Below are 16,548 nucleotides of genomic sequence, written 5' to 3'. Positions count from 1 at the left end.
CCCACCTATTTAAATCCTGAGCTTCCTCTTACTACTAAGTAGGCATTCCTGAAAAACTCGTTGCCTGAAGACCTTCTTTCCATCTCCAAATCCAAAGCCCAAGGAATGCTTATACACACATGTGGATAAAGACTGAACACCATTGATGTGTCACACCCACCAACAGGAACCAACACAGAGCAGCACATAGGAACATCTTCTCTTTCCTCCAGGCCAGAGAGGGGACAATGACCTTGATGCTCTGCAACTCTGCCTCCTGTCTCTCCCTCTTAAACATACCTCTTCAGCAATCAAAGCCTAAATGTGTGATGCAACTAGCTTAAACATTATCAAATATAAAACTTTGCCATACAGTATTTCCAATCACTCTATTTACAAGTTTATCTTTAAAAAAAAAAAAAAAAGTAAAAGATACAGTAATTAAACACAATTCAAGTTTTTCTTTTCTTCTTTAAAGTTCCTTAATGAGGAACTCCAGAAACAGGAAACACTCTCTAGAGAAATGTTGCCATCCATGGGGCTCCTGGGAGCTTGACGGTCTCAGTTTGTGGTCTGTCGGCCCAGAGTCACTCTTGCAAGGACATTCACCTGTGGAAGATACTGGTAACTCTACTCTTTGGAGGCCAAGTGAATTTGAAATGTCCAGAAGGAACTTCCCCATCCAAGGCAGTCTTCCACAAGACCCAGCTCCCTTTGACCAGGAAATTCCCTTTATCGGAAGGCACCCATCCCACCCTTCATGCCCCAAACTTTTTGTTTCTTCCTGAATCACAAGGGTCTATGATATTAGTTTCATGCCTCAAAAGCCTGAGAAACAATTCCCTTTTTCTGAGTGGCAGTGAACATAGATGTCCTTTTAAACTATAGGCCATAGGGTTAGCCTGGGAATCATCCCTGAAAACCACAGGGCACCAGTGCTCAGCAGCTCAAAGCACTGCAAGGGGGCTGATCGGTGATGGGCTGGAGGTGGGACAGGGCAGGGGTGGGGATGAGTGAATGGAACGACATGAGGGAACTAATCAAAGGGATGGTGTCACCCACTGGGAGGCAGCATCTTGACCTCTAGAAAGCAAACACCAGTTGCATGGAAAAACAGAAATATTAAGCCCGAATGTTGTTTAATCTCAAGAGGTTACTAGAGTTTGCTCCAAATATATCCTGATGTTGCTGAAATTCATCAGGCAGGGAACAGTTCCCAGCTGTTGTCCTATGTGCCCCATGTAGACTAATTCCTTGATCCTGTTCAGGTCGTTGGAAAACCATTCAAAAAATTACCAAAAAGGTGGTGGTGGTAGTGGGGAACGGGGTGTGTGTGTGTCATGCAAAGAGAGTTATTTTTTTGGTTTGGTTTTAGACTAGGTTGGGTTGCCATGATTACTAGGTGATGGCAGCCCTTGGTGGCAGAGAAGATCCTAGCTCAGGAGAGGGGCATGTGGGGGGTGTGTGCTCCCTTCCATGAGAGAACTGGGCTGAATTTTGCTGATGATGGGCCAACGGCTCCTTTAGAGATGGTGAGAGATTGGATCTTCTGCAAACAGTGCTGTAATCCCTCTCCATGCTGCATGCAAACAGACCCAGCTGCCCGCAGCACTGTGGGTCTCAAGTACTTACAGGTGAGTAAGAGAGGGTGTCTACTGTAAACAAAAGCAATGAACTGAGCCTGGATCTCGGTGCCAATTTCTCCACCCAGCCTTGACAGACTTAGCTATGCTGTGTGCTCTTGGGGACTACTTGTATCTTACTCTCTCTTTCAGAAGTTTGGGGCTTTGGATGACCGTTGAAACAAAACGAGTGCTCCCTATTTAGGGCACTCTGAGAAAACGGCTTTGCAAGCCTTTATTTCGGGTATCAAAGTCAAATAGCCTCCTCTGCTGATTGATTTCTGTTTCTTGCGGTGTCGCCACACGTCAGCTGAGATGATCATGGAGATGGGGGACATAAGAGTTCACAGAAACATTTGTGTTGACAAGTAGCAACAGAGTCAGTCACTCTGCATTTCTCAGTGGCAAAGAGAAATGGCCTACAACACTGGAATCAGCAGTTGTCATGGATACCATGCAGAGCTCAGCAGTTCTGCCGGGGCCCACGGTTAGAGGAACTCCACGTAGTTTTCCGGGATGAGGCCAGTCTTTCCGTTCAGAGTCCCCTCCAACCAGCCGGGCTCCTGGGATGGATGAACTGTACAAGAAGGGCGAGAGCAAGAAGAGATGATGTTACAGAAAGGGCAGGAGGCGGGTGTGTGGTTGTGTGGTGTGTGTGAAGGAAGTTTGGAGAACAAGTGTAATCACTTGCTAAGTTACGTAATTCTAGGACTTTATAAACCAGAGGTTCTTAACCTTTTGTGGGATATAAGCCTTCTAAAGAAGGCTGTTCTGAACTTTTTTCAAAACAAAAAGGGAAACAGGTACATACATTCAAAATTTTGCATACAATTTTAGGCGTTTCGTGGACTTTCTAAAGTTCTTGGTTTAAACTATAAAGAAGTGACACGTTTCTATCTTTTAGGCTAGAGGTCATTGTGGTGCTCCATCCACATATGTATCCATCCATCCATGTACCCATCTACCTACCCAGTGTCAATGATGTACCAACTGCAGTACCCACAGAGAACTGCTGAGAACTAGTTTTAATTATGAATTTGACTTTCCCTCAAATCCTTACCCACTGCTTCTAATTTCCTTGCAAATTCCCTGTTTTTTCCTTTCATTTTACAGCCTTTGAATAGCCCTCTCTGTTCCACCACACCCTTTCTTAGTTTTCTTTCCTATTCTCTAGAATATTCCCCTCTCCTATACACAAGTCTGAAAACTGTCCTCTTTTTTTCTTAAATTTATTTATTATTATTATTAACTTACATTCTAAAATGTTGTTGCAGAGAAGTTAGGGGGGAGGAGGAGAGGGGTAGAGTGAGAGGAGGAGGAAGGGGGGACACGATCAAGGCCCATGGCACCCTGTCTTCTTCCTCTATTGCAACTTTCAAAATTTCTGGCCCTTTGATTTTCAATATCCAAAGAATATATATCCATTTCTGTAACATCACAACCATCTCCATGGAAACCACTGGGCTATTATAAAGATTATATAAAATCCAGCTGAGTCTGCAAAGTAGTCAATAGCAGGAAGGAAGGGAGAAGGAACCATGGGACTAAAAGGTGGGGGGGTGTTTGTGCTTGTTAATTCAAGATAGATCACTCCAGGGCAAGGCAGGGCATTTACTCTCAATGTTAGGAAAACTCCAATTTTCTGAGGTTGTTTGGAGAGAATGAATTTTCCCCTATTCCCTTCCTGGGCTAATTAAGTGACTTCCTGAGCTTGTTTTAGAAAAGCATTTCCATCCTGACACTACCATATACTTCTAGTTTCAGTTTTTAGGGAAAGAAGCAAGAACAGAAACTAAAGGAAGCAAATGGGGAGGTAGCAAAAGGACAGGCTTATAGAAGGTCAATGTCCAACTTGTCTAGACCTCGAATGCTTCCTTAGGAAAAGACAAGGTCAAACATCTGTTAGTTGGTCTCCAACATGCTTATGCAATTCCATATCACTAGGCTTCAGCAGTAAACCCAAAGTAGCAAGGAAACTTTGGATTCATGGCAACCCATGAATGGGTTTTAGTCCGTTTTGTGTTGCTATAACAGAAATACCTGAGACTGGGTAATTTATAAGGAAAAGAGGTTTATTTGGCTTACGATTCCAGGACAGCTGCATCTGGCATGGGCCTCAGATGCTTCTACTCATGGCGGGAAGTGACAGGCAGCCGGCGGGTACAAGCAGATCACATGGCGAGAGAAAGCAGGACAGAGAGAGAAGGTGCCAGGGTCTTTTTAAGCAACGAGCTCTCGCAGGAACTAATAGAGCGAGAACTCACTCATTACTCCCCCTCCCCCAGGGAGAGCATTAATCCATTCATGAGGGATCCACCCCCATGACTCAATCAGTTTCCAACACTGCCACATTGGAGATCAAATTTCCACATGAGTTTTGGCAGGGACAACACATCCAAACTCCATCACCACACAAAGAAAAGTCTGGAAGAGAAGGGCCATGGAAGAACATGCACAACTTAAAAAAGCAACCTAACCTCTCCAATTGCCAAAGCTCTCCCAGCTGTCCCTGAAGAACACCCAAATGCCCCGGTCCTCTGCCCATCTATCTGGCTGAAGCTACCAAGATCACTTTAGTTTCTATACCTATAAAGTGGGGACAAAACTCTCCCCTTCAGTGGGTTCTTGTGAGGATTAAAGGAGCCAACACAGATAAAGCACTCCACACAGAATCAAGCACACGGTAAATGATCAGTCCAGGTTAGTCAGCAGGGGACCCTGCATCACTTGACCAGTCACTTGGACTGGTCAGCAAGACTCCCTCCTTGTAAAATCTGAGTAAGTAGGCGTAATGCCGTCACTGCTCCAGGGCCCTGCTGGGGCCCTGAGGTGTGGAACCAGGGGAAGCCAAACCCAGCTGCAACCCAGGTAAAGAGCACACCAAAAACACCATTTTCACATGGGTAGCCCTCCACAGCCACCGCAATCGCTATAGCTATCACAAAAGCACTAGTCTCTATAGCAGTAGTCACAGCCACCGTGCAGATGGCATGCCAGACTCTCAACTGCACTGACACAAGGAGAGGCACCAGCAGAGACAAAAAAAAAAAAAAAAAAAAAAAAAAGAAGAGGTCCTCTCTCTCCACAAAGCACATCTAGGCAACAAACCAACAGAGGAACAGTTAATCTATCCCATGGAAAGAATGAACCTATGGTTATTAGAGAGGGGAGAGGAAAGGAGGGGCGGGGAAAGGAGGGGAAAGCAGGGGAGGGGGTAGGAGGGGAGGGGAAAGCAGGGGAGAGGGTAGGAGGGGAGGCGGTAGGAGGGGAGGGGAGGGAGAAAGAGGGGAGGGGGTAGGAGGGGAGGGGAAGAGGGGAGGGAAGAGGGGGTAGGGGGTAGAGGGAGGGGGAAAGGGAGAGATTGGATAAAGAGCATAAAGAGTAAGTATGATTTGTAACAAAGAATATCTAATAAAAAACAAACAAAAAAATCCTCCTGAGTAAAAACCACAGCAAGCTTACCACCTAAGCTTTAAGGAAACCTCAATGCTTAGAACCAAAATAAACAAATTAAAACTGTTCCCCAAAATAAGACACCTGGAAAGAGTAAACCAACCAAACAAAATAAAAACAAAAAAGCCCCCTCCCACTCTACAGCAGAGCTCCTAGTTGAGTTGTCACTCCACCAGATGCTCCAAGTCCACCTTCTTTAGACATTTCTCTCTTCCTGGCCAGCTGTTCAAACACAGTGCAGGTACTGAGGCAGTAACATCTACAACATTAGAAGTGGAATCTGCAGACTAAGGGAAGAATCAGAGGGGACAAGAGAGGCCCTTCACATAGGAGGCCAAGAAGCACGTCACAGGGGACAAAAGGGGACAAAGCAGCCTTTGGGTCAGACTGCTGACTCACTGAAGTCTTCAAGTCAGGGTTTATTAAAACACAGTATCAAACCATGTGCACCAGAATCACCTGGATACTTATTAAAACTGCAGATTCCTGGGCTCCACGGTAAATCAATTAAAGCAGAATCCCTGGGAGTGGGGCCCAGGAACCTGTATTTTAACTGGTTTCCAGAAAGTTAAGAGCTGTGACTTTTCTGCCAAAATGCCTCTGTGATAAAGGTGGTGATAAGAACTAAAATGCACATGCTCACTAATAGAGGAGGAAGGCAGCATCAGATGCCCTCCTTCTTTCTGTTGTCTTCCGTTTCCTGTCCACACACTTGACAGCTCAGCTGAAGCCCGCCCACTTCATAACTGTCATCACGGAATCCCTTCTACCTGCTCCCTCCTCCTTCCACAGTCCTAAAATGCTCATAGTACATCCCACATAGTATTCATGGGTCCTGAAACATGCTGTACAAATGTGTTAAGCTTCGCTTCTCTGATTCTTTAGAACATTTTAGTTTGTATTATAGCACTCCCTGGCTAAACCTTCAATAACTCCCCTCTGCCTCATAAATTATGGCGATATAACTGTCTAACTTAGAAATGCTGACTATGAAGTTGCATATGCTTGGAGTTATAAATGTATTGATTCATTTGATCCTCATGATCCTAGTTTGTACTATTGTTATCTCTATTTTACAGATAAGAAAATTAAGGCTCAGAGAGGTCAATTAATCCATGCATGGTAACAATGGTAGAACCAGAATTTGAACCCAGCTTGTTTGACTCCAGAGACCAAGCCCTGTCCCACTGTATCATGCATGCCTCTAGGAGTATTCACCAGAGAATGTGATCCTTGAGGATAAGAATGATAATGCATGTGTTGAGCACATGCTAAGTGACAGACCCTTTGCTAATAAGCACTTCATCTATCTACATTACCTCCTTTCATCTTCAGAGTGACTACAGGACGGTTCTATTATCCTCATTTTACTAATGAAAAACTGAGGCTCTGAGAGGTTAAGCAACTTGCCCCAAATTACCCAGCTGGTAGATGATGGAGATGGATCAGAGCCCATGACATCTGATGCCAGAGTCTGTGGTCTTAACCACTACTGCTTTTGCCCAGGCCTGAACATTGAAAATGCTCAGTTAAATGCTTGTTGGGCTGAATTGTACCAGTCCAACACTCTGAATTACACCAGTGTCCAATGTGTTGCAACAAGCTGACTGGGCGGCTCTCCAGCCCTGCAGGTATATAATAAATATAAGCTGCTGCTGACATGGTGTGCTTCCTGCCAACCAATTTCTCTCAGCTACATCTCTACATACACTGCACACCTCTGCATGCCCAACTCGTACTCAGTCCACTCGTTCACTTACTGTGGACAAGGAGCAAATATATGACTATGATCTCTAATGGCTGGCTACGAGAGAGAGAGAGAGAGAGAGAGAGAGAGAGAGAGAGAGAGAGAGAGAGGGGGGGGGGGGAGGGGGAGAAAGGGGGGGAGAGGGAGGGAGAGAGGGGGGAAAGGGAGGGGGAGAGAGAGAGAAGGGGATGAGGGAGAGAGTGAGGGAGAGAGGGAGAGAGAGAGAGAGACTGCAAAAGGAATGTGGGTGGGGGGTAGGAGCTAAAATCTAAATGATCCAAAGGGGCCAGGCAGCAGTGGGCAACACAAGTACAAAGGCCCTAAGATAGGGAAAAGCTGGCCATTAGTTTAACTGCAAGTTAGTCTGCAAGTTTTTCTTGAGTGTCTCCCTATTCAACTTTGCCATTGTAGTGTCATCGACAGTATGTAAACAAAAAGCATGAGTGGCTGTGTTCTGATAAAACTTTATTTACAAAAATAGGTGGATTTGACTGGCAGGTCAGTTTGTTGACTTTTTCTGAGAACGTATAGTAGGCCTGTGAAGCTGCAGTGTATCAAGTGAGGGTGAGAGGAGGTCAGAGAGGCAGGGGCTGGGCCATGGAGGGCCTCAAAAATAATTCTCAGAGCGACAGGAGGCCACAAGAGTGCTTTAAACAAGGGAATAACATGACTTTCCATTTCTCGAAGATCACTCTGGCTGCTGTGTAGAGAATGGGTTAAAGGGGCAAAACTGGAAGTAACAAGACCTGTTAGGCGGCTGGTGGAGACACCCAGGTGAGAGACGGAGGTGGCCTGGGCTTGGGTGTGGCAATGGACATGGTGGGGAAAGGTGAAAAACTGCCCCCAAGAGTTCTCCTGTAACCCCACTTCCTGGGCAGCTTGGTGGCTCCCTGGTGAAGATGTTCTCCATCAACAAAGGAAACCTGGGACAGCTCTGCCTGGAGCAGGCACTGCACCCTGTACCACGGAATGAATGGATCCAGCTCATCTCAAATCTTGATTAAACTATCCCAAGAACCCAATTTTAGTGACTGCTATGTGAATTTTCCAGGTATCACTAATCACATTGCTTCCAGATGAATAATGTTCCTGGAACATGAGTTATTTCTCTTTCTAGTTACTGTCTAAGGTCTGAGGTGCTCTTAGTGCAGTGGACAGTTTCCTAGTAGATTGGCGAGGCTGACATTGGAGTTATTTCCGAGTATTGCACATCCATTCCCCACCATGCAAAGTCCAAGAGCTGACTGAACAGCTACTCCAGCACCAGCCCCTGGAATCCAAAGGCTTAGACAGTAACCATTATGAAACAACAGACTTTCCTTTCCACATGCCCCTCCCTCTTCCTCCTCCTTATTCATTCTTCCTATTCCTGAAACACGTACACGCACATGCACACAAGCAGTTTAAACCTGTCATTAGGAAACTTTTTTCTGATTGGTGTGATGATTTATTCTGACAGCTACAGAGCATCCAAGTTAAACATCTCTTACCTAATATCTCCAGCAGTAAACTAACAAGAGATAAAACAAGGGAAAAGACTCCCTGCCTAACATGTTAATAGTTTTTTCTCCTGTAATGCCTGATTTCTCCTATACAGGTGAAGGGAGTAGGGGAAACGGAAATAGGACCATAATAAAACATTATCAGCCAAACCAATATAGAAAGTAGATTAACATTTCTTCAGATCCACCTTCAACCACAATTCAGTCAACACTGAGAGGTGTTTTCTTTTGGGCTGTATTTGGCCTTTTGCTCTTCAGGGAATTTGAAAGGTCACTGGTATTGCTAGTTAAAAACAAACTAGTGTCAGTGAACTCTACCATGACTCCCACAGAGACCACAGGAAGGCCTGTGACTTGTGAAACCAAACCTCTCTCCTGCTTTCATTTATCACAATAGGATTTACGATGATTACCAGGATGTGGGTGAGTGTAGTCACAGAACCTGCTAGGTAGGGCACCCTGCGGGGAAGGAAAGGACCAGGCAGTTAAAAATCCCTTTGGTGTCTTTTCTTTTCTTGTCTTTTGGCATTTCCTCAAACAGTTGAACACAAAGTTACCATATTACCCGGCAATCCCAATCCTAGGTATATCCCCAAGAAAACTGAAAACATGTCCTCACAAAACCTTGTACACTAATGTTCTATAGGAGCATTACTCGTAACAGCCAAAGAGTAGAAACAGGGCTGGCTGGTTAGCTCAGCTGGTTAGAGTGTGGTGTTATAACACCAAGAGGGTTTGGATACCCATTATCAGCCAGCCGCCAAAAAAAAAAAAAAAAAATCAAGGTGGAAACGATCAAAATATCCATCAACTGATGAATGTTTAAATGAAATGTGACGTATCCACACAGTGGAATACTATTCAGTCATAAAAAGGAATGAAGTTCTGATACATGCTATGATGTGGATGAACCTTAAAAACATTTTGCAATATGAAAAAAAGCCAGTTGCAAAGATCATATACTGTATAATTCCATTTACATGAAATGTCCAGAGCAGGCAAATCTACAAAGACAAAGTAGACTAGAAGTTGCCTTGGGCTGGAGAGAGGAGGGTTAGAAGTAAATGGGGCATAAGAGTTGAAGTGTATGAGGTCTCTCGGGGGTGATGAAAATATTCTGGAATTAGTGGTAATGGTTGTGCAACTCTGAATATACTAAGAACAACTGAATTGTACATTTTAAATGGGTAAATTATATGGTGTGTGGATATCTCAATAAAGCTGTTTAAAAAAAATGGAAGAAGGCTGTACTCAAGGAGTCACACAAGCATACATATACCTTTTAATAGTTCAAACCAATTCTGCCCCTGGGATCAGGGGTCCGTTGTGTTGTCAGAGTGCATAGCTAATAGGAGCATGGCAGTCTCTTGTCCATAGGAGCAGTGATTTAGGAATTAGAGGACAGACTGTAGATGTAGGGATATTTCAAATCTTGCTCTTCTATAGGCAGAAACCTCTCCTCTGCTGACAGAGCAGGGCACAGAAGCCCAAGCAAATCATCCCACACTGGTTTGTCTGCCATGAAAGCTGTGTCATGTTGTGGCTGGGCTTTGCAGGGGCACTCACCAATGACATGGCTTTGGACAGCCTTCAGCAGACGCACTGCACCTGCCAGTCTGCGAGGCCTGAAAGGTGGCTGGGCCAGCTGTCTGTGTGCTTTGATTTGTAAAGGGCCCAAATGAAAGTTAATGGAGCAAAGGTTTAAGGACAGTGCTTTGGGCTCTAAGAACCAAAGTGGAATTAGGATCAGCAGGCTGCATGCAGTTCTGGGTTCATCCCCATTCCTGCCAGCCCAAAAGGCCCAGGGTGGAGTGTGACCTGGGAACCCCCCGTGCTCTGTGCCTTGTTTCCCATTCTGTCAACCTATGCCTGTTTTGTGTCTCTACCAGGCTGAATGCAGAGACTGGGTACACAGAGCGGCAGCCCCTTTAGATGTGGATGCAATAAAGGGATGGTCCCCAGGAGCCCGTCCCTGCTCTGCCTTAGAATGTGAGGCTCTTATGGTAGTTATAGCCAGGACCCAGGGATTTAAGGTGCAGCACTTATTGCTCAGCCAAAAGCCAGGCCTGGGCCATATAAGCTAAAAAGGAAAAACTGTCACTGTCAAGTATGAGAGTGTCAAGGTCTTTTTCTAAGATGGATGTTATGATTATGATGATGATCCTAAGATAATAACATACCAAATGCTTATTATGTGCTGAGCACCATTTTAAACATAATGTGTATTATCTCTCAAAGCCATTGCCAGGTATTGGGCTGAGTCCCGTGCAGGCACGATCTCATTTAAAGTTCATAACAACTCAATGAGGAGCTCATTACACTTGTCCACTCTTGATAACGCCTCCTATCAAGAATGGAAAGAGTTATCTGCTGCTGCTCTCTTATTTTGGGAAAAGACACACACACAAACACACACACTCTCTCTTTTGGCCTTACCCATTGTATTAAGCTTTTCCCCATGTAGGAACTTTGAAAACAGCAGTTATTTATTTGCTTCCCCCATACCCCCCATATCTTTGCAAGGGAATGAAAAACTCACCGTTATCGAAGATGGTGCCTGCTGTGAACGAAAGTTCTGAGTCATGTTCAGCTTTGCAGGCATACAAGGCTTTTGCCTTCCGGAATGGTGTGCTGCGTGAAAACAGGAGTTTATTTAACATTTTTTTAAACCCTCAGAAAGCCCCAGATATTTAATTTCTCTTCTTCCTTTTCCCTGCAAGCCACCTAGTCCTCTCTCGTGGGAAGAGCCTTACAAGGCAGTCAGATGGCAAAACATGAGGTGGAAAAGTTGCAAAGGTCACAGGAGAAAAACGAGAAATATTCAGAGAAAAGCCAAAAGCTCCAAGAAACCACATTTCTTGTGCGGTCACTTTGTGCCATGTTAAAACTCTACCTGGGAGTGTTAACAGCTGAGCAGTGGGAGGGCAGGCTGGGCCTCATTTTCAGATCAGGAGCACCTTGGGGTGAGGGAGTGAGGGAGGCGGGGGCAGGAAAGAACTTCCAGGTTGCTCTGGAGAACACTCTCAACAAATCCTGTCGAAAGTTGGCAATGCTCTTGAAGCAAAAAGGAGAAATTATAGCAAAACCAGGTTTCGGTTCCAGGCCATGGACTGATGTTAGCGCTCCCAGATGTTCCTTATTTCTCACTAGGCTGGGTCTTGCTGGTGGGGCAGGATTCCAGAGCTGGAACTCCCCAACCCCCAAGGCAGGGCACAGAATAGAGAAGGTGTGTGTGTGAGCAGTTACACATGTGCGCAGGAGTGCACACGTGCACCTGTGTGGGGAATGTGGCAAGGAGGAAGAAGGGAGAGGGGACATGGTGCATTTCTTTTGTCCTCATGTCCAGTGAGTGTTGACAACCACTCTCACTGTGCATCACCATCACCTACGGAGCATTTAAAAAATGCAGATGTCTGGGTTCTATGCCAACTTATGAATATAAATAAAGGCATCGGTATTTTTAAAAAGCTCTCCAAGTAAGTCCAATGTGCAGCCAGGGTTGAGAAGCATTGTTCTAGAGCAGAGTTTGGCATACTTTTACTGTAAAGGGCCAGACAGTAAATATTTTAAGCTTTGTGGGCCATATGGTCTCTGCTGCAATTACTCAACTCTCACAGCAGCACAAAAGCAGCCACAGACAACATGTAAACAAATGAGTGTGGCTGTGTGCCAACAAAACTTTATTTACAAAAATCAGGTGGTGGGCCGTATCTGATCCACCACAGGACACAATTCACTAACCTGGTTTCTAGAGAGTAATTTGTAAGAGCTGGTACATCTTCTTTCCTTCTGTGAATTTTTGCTTTGATATCCAACTAGTTCCCAACAATCTATAGACTTCTCAAGGGTCATGAGAAAAATGACATTTAACTCTCAAAGTTGGCTCTTCATCTGCCAAAAATGATCTTCCTCTCCCTCTAAGCCATCTGAGGAAGTACACTTGAGGGCTCAAGGGCAGAGTATAAAAAGAGCAAGTAGATCCTCTGGGTTAGAAAATTATTCACGGTATATATATTCCTTACTTTATCTTCATTTGACTAAAGGAGAACCTCAAGGAATCAGTGATGCTAAAGCTCCTGTGGTACACTGATTTCTAGTGGCTAAATGAGATTTTGCTAAGGAATCATCTGGTCTCAGGTAAATCCAGACAGAATTAGATGGAGCAGGACGTCTTAGGTCATTCTGAAACTGTTATTTCTTAGGGTCACCAAGTCCAGCTTCCCTCTGGGAGAGAGGAGCCTTGGAAACTATTAGGGCAAAGCACCTAAACCTTCCAGTTACTTATGGTTCCATAAAAACTGAAGGAAAAATCACTTGAGAGGTCTTTGTGCAGTGTGATCAGAGTAAACTATAATCCAGAATTTGTTGCTGGGCCACAGTTTACTGTTGTTTTCTCTGGTTTTCTACTAGACTGGAGATGATGGACAGGTGAGAGAAAATTAGGAAAGTAGAAAAAAAATGAAGTGGTGCCGCTGGGAGTAAGGGAAAGAAGAGCCTTTGGTACTCATCGTCTCCAGCAGAAAAACAGCTCTTCTTGTCTAATTATCATTAAAGAATAAAGCTCTGGATGAGGGGCACATTCTGTGACCTAACTAAACCAAGTCTGCATGTTGGCTAGCAAGGGCCAAATATCCAATGTGCAACTTTCCAGGGAGAAAAAAAAAAAAAAATAGTCGTTTTTTTTTTGAGGGGTGGAGAGCAGAGAGGAGGAGTTATCCGGCTGTGCAAAGTGCTAAAACGGCCAAAAAACTATACTGACAGGCAAGTTGAGCCTGTCATGACATCAAAGGTGGAAGAATTTAGTCCACATTAGCCAGGGTCTTAGAGACCAATTACTACCTCTTGGGGTCAGGGAGAAGCCAGAAAGTAAAGTTCAAAGAGACCAGGGCAGCGGAAGTGGAATAGGAGGGAAGCAAAATCTGAGGCAAGATTTCAGAGTTCTGAAAATCTCTGGCTGGATTTCCATAGAAGTTACTCATTAACCTCATTAAATAAAGGTAATGGGATAAAACAGAGACAAACCAGGGAAACCAGCTGGAGTATTTGGCAGACAGAAAGCAAGGGAATGGTCTCAGGTGCCCAGGATGGTCATTCAAATCACGATCATGAATGATCATTCAAAAGGAGTAACTTTCCACTAATACGGAGTTTTTAGAGTTGAATAATGAAGTGACAATAAACCGTACATTAAGAATAAAAACAAAGTTCAGAAAAGGGCCTTGTTTTTCTCTCACGTTAACAAGTGACCTACAGTTTGTGAGAGGGTCTTATCCCCTAGACCTCCTACTACTCCTTAGGATGTGCACAGAAATGGGAGGGATGACGGAAGGCATGCCTTAAAAAGGGGCCACTCCTGTTCCCCAGGAGAAGGGTTGCCAAATAAAATATAGAATACCTAGTTAAATTTGAATTTCAGATAAACAACAAATAATTTTCTAGTATATTTATGTTCCCAATACATAAATATACTAACAGATTATTTGTTGTTTATCTGAAGTTCAAATTTAACTACATATGCTGTATTTTTATTTTATTTGCTAAATCTGGCAACCCTACCTAGGGGAAAGTCTTATCTTTTTAAAAGTTTGTCAGCCCAACAAGTTCGGTGTCCCATAACTCCCTCTCAAAAGCCTTGAGCAGTTTGCTTTAGATAGGGTTCCTACCAAAACAGACAGATCCTGTTGGCAGAGAGGTTGTGTTTGTAGGCTGTGGCTCTGATTAAAACAATAATAAATACCCATCAGGGTTCTTTGGCTCCCTAGTCTCCACAGTGCATCTCAGCACTGGACACAGAGAGCCTGGGGTGGCTTGGGCAGCTCCTCTCACAGTGCTCTTCAGACCTTAACTGGGCCTTCAAGGGCATGAACAAGTTTGGATCTTTCTGCTTGTTCATTTTTAATTTTCACCTCTGAGCATGGCATGAAGCCAGGAAAGCACTCAGAGGAGTTTCCCTCAAAAGCCCTTTGCAAGCCTTGCAAAATGACAACCCACTCTCCATCCTATGGCACTATAGGGAGGTGGGGCCAGGTAGACTGGTAGGTTGCAATGGCGTGGTCATTTAGACACAATTTCCAGGGGCCCCTGTGCAAATGCAAGTTACAGATTTGGGGGGGGGGGGTGTGGGGCAAGTAAAAAGAAAGGGTAATGTGAAGGAGATCCTCCTCCAGTGCCCCTTCTCTGCTATGCTGCAAAAGGCATCTTCATCCCTGAGCTATAAATAATAAGCTCTAAAAGTGGTTTGAAGAGGGGAGAGGAAGTCATTTCCAGATGAGACATCATGCAGAAGTTTATGGGACCATTAATTAGGTCTAATTCACATATGCTCAGGGAAGGAAATCTGAAGCTTCATGTTCTGGAAGTAGACATGGGGGAAGACCCCACTGGACCTGAATAATGAGAGTATGCCCCCACCTCTTGGCTGCACACTGCAATAGCAGTTAGGTGATTTTAGCCCTCTCTCTTCCTCTGATGGGCTAGTTCCCAGCAGTGTCCCTATCTGTACTCATGTTGGCTCACACATTTGCTCAGTGACAGCCAGTTCCAAGCCCTACTACTCTGCCTTGCCTCCTTCAAAATAGCAGCTCCCTAAAGGGTTGTGGGACAGCATCGTCTAAATGGTGCTACTATAACAATGGCCAGAGGGGACAGTACTCAGTAACCACGACTCCAAGCACACCAGGTGAGCAGATTCTATTGCCACTGTCCTCTGCCAATCTGGAAGTACTTTGGGAGGTGGAAAGGAGTAGCTGAAGAAAAAAATGGAAATATTTTGGGAGTTGAGAGATTGGGACACTTGATAAGCAACAGGCTCCAAAGCTCAGAGGAACAAAAAAGTTAATACCTTTGAAGCAGAGAGTACATTTCAGTTTTTTAGCAGAATGATTTTACTGTCCTGAGTCCCTTAACCCATTTTGTCCAAGGTGCCAATGTTTTGAAGATTTTACTCCCTTTCTATGACAATGAAGGCAACACATCCTCTCAATGCCCAAGTGTCTCTAATGGTGATTGTGGCATTTTGGAAGGTGACTGTCTCTGGTCACTATAGTTTGTTCTGGTCCTCATGGGGCAAGCAGTGATCAAACCAGAATAATCCATACCATCTCTTATATTCTAGAAAGTTAATGTCTCCCAAAGTACCTAGAAGATGTCTAAGAAATAATTAGGAAACAACTTGAATGTCAGGAAAATATGGTCTGAATTTTTACTTTATTTACAGGGAGAGGAAAATATAATACACTGAAAAGCTATCTTTCTCATTATCCAGGACAAAACTAGGCAGAAAGCTGTATCAAAGCTAGAAGAGCAGGCCAGGCTCTAGGGCTGGGAGCTGCATGGAAACTTAAAGTTGGGGTTACCCGTATGTTTGGAGGAAAGAATGCTGGGCTGAGGGGGAGAAGTCGTCCTGAATTCGGGATTGGCTTTCAGTCACATGACTGTGTCTAAGTCACCTTGCTGTGCCTTAGTTTTCTTTTTCTAGAATAGTGCTTGGGCCATTTCTCTTCTCATTCTCACATGACGATAGAATGAAATGATGTGAAAGTACCTGGAGGGGAATAAAGTAGTATATGTATCTGAATATATAAACAGCATGGGGTTTTCTTTTTTTAAAAGTGAGACTCAGCTTTATAAAATATTTAAGCCTCTCTGCTGTACCCACCCCTTAGGAAAAAAGATGGACAAGAAAATACTGGCAAAGCCCAAAATGCTTATGATGCTTATCACTGGGCTTTAATTTTGGTTGTCTGAAAGCAGAGACTAAGTTTGAGAGATGCCCATGCTTAGAACCTACACAGCAGAGGGATTCTGCAGGATCTTCATTAATTCTTTTCCTGGATTTAAAGAACTTCTTTGCTCCAAAGAGCTCAAGAGCAAAGAATTGTGGCACTTAAGTCTAGAAGTCATGAAAACAAGACAAACTACAGCATGGCCCTTGGGGAGAGGAACTAGGTCAAGCTGCTCACCCTCAGAAAGAGGTGGTGCCTGTTCCCATGAGAGCTCAGGGTTCATGACACACAGAGATAGAAGCAGGTTGGGAGTACAGAAGATTCCTGGAGTATATGGAGGGCAAGGAGGTAAAAGACATGAGCAATTTAAAGAGAAATCGTTTCATATCTCAATTTTTTACTCTGTGTTATATTAGTCTTTCACCCATTGGATCTGGTCTCAGTGACTAGGTCCCAGGGCTTGTGGCTGGTAGCCCGACCCCACAAACAAATGTTGCCTGATGCTGCCTGATAAAAATGAG

At 44.3% G+C, this 16,548-nt stretch overlaps 1 protein-coding gene across 2 annotated transcripts in view; it reads right to left on the bottom strand.

The window, feature by feature from the left end:
• Positions 1-456: 456 nt before the first annotated feature.
• Positions 457-16,548, bottom strand: part of ARHGAP26 (Rho GTPase activating protein 26) — a 409,057-nt gene continuing 392,965 nt past the window's right edge. For both annotated transcript variants that reach the window (XM_063088222.1, XM_063088223.1), the window contains exons 22-23: positions 10,843-10,934; positions 457-2,178 (exon numbers count right to left, since the gene is read on the bottom strand). In XM_063088222.1, the coding sequence (XP_062944292.1) occupies positions 2,090-2,178; positions 10,843-10,934 (181 nt within the window). In that variant the 3' untranslated portion in view covers positions 457-2,089. The remainder of the gene's footprint in view (positions 2,179-10,842; positions 10,935-16,548) is intronic.

This window comes from Cynocephalus volans, chromosome 2, assembly GCF_027409185.1.
Source record: "Cynocephalus volans isolate mCynVol1 chromosome 2, mCynVol1.pri, whole genome shotgun sequence".
Lineage (NCBI taxonomy): Eukaryota > Metazoa > Chordata > Mammalia > Dermoptera > Cynocephalidae > Cynocephalus > Cynocephalus volans.
This window is presented reverse-complemented; position numbering and strand designations above follow the sequence as displayed.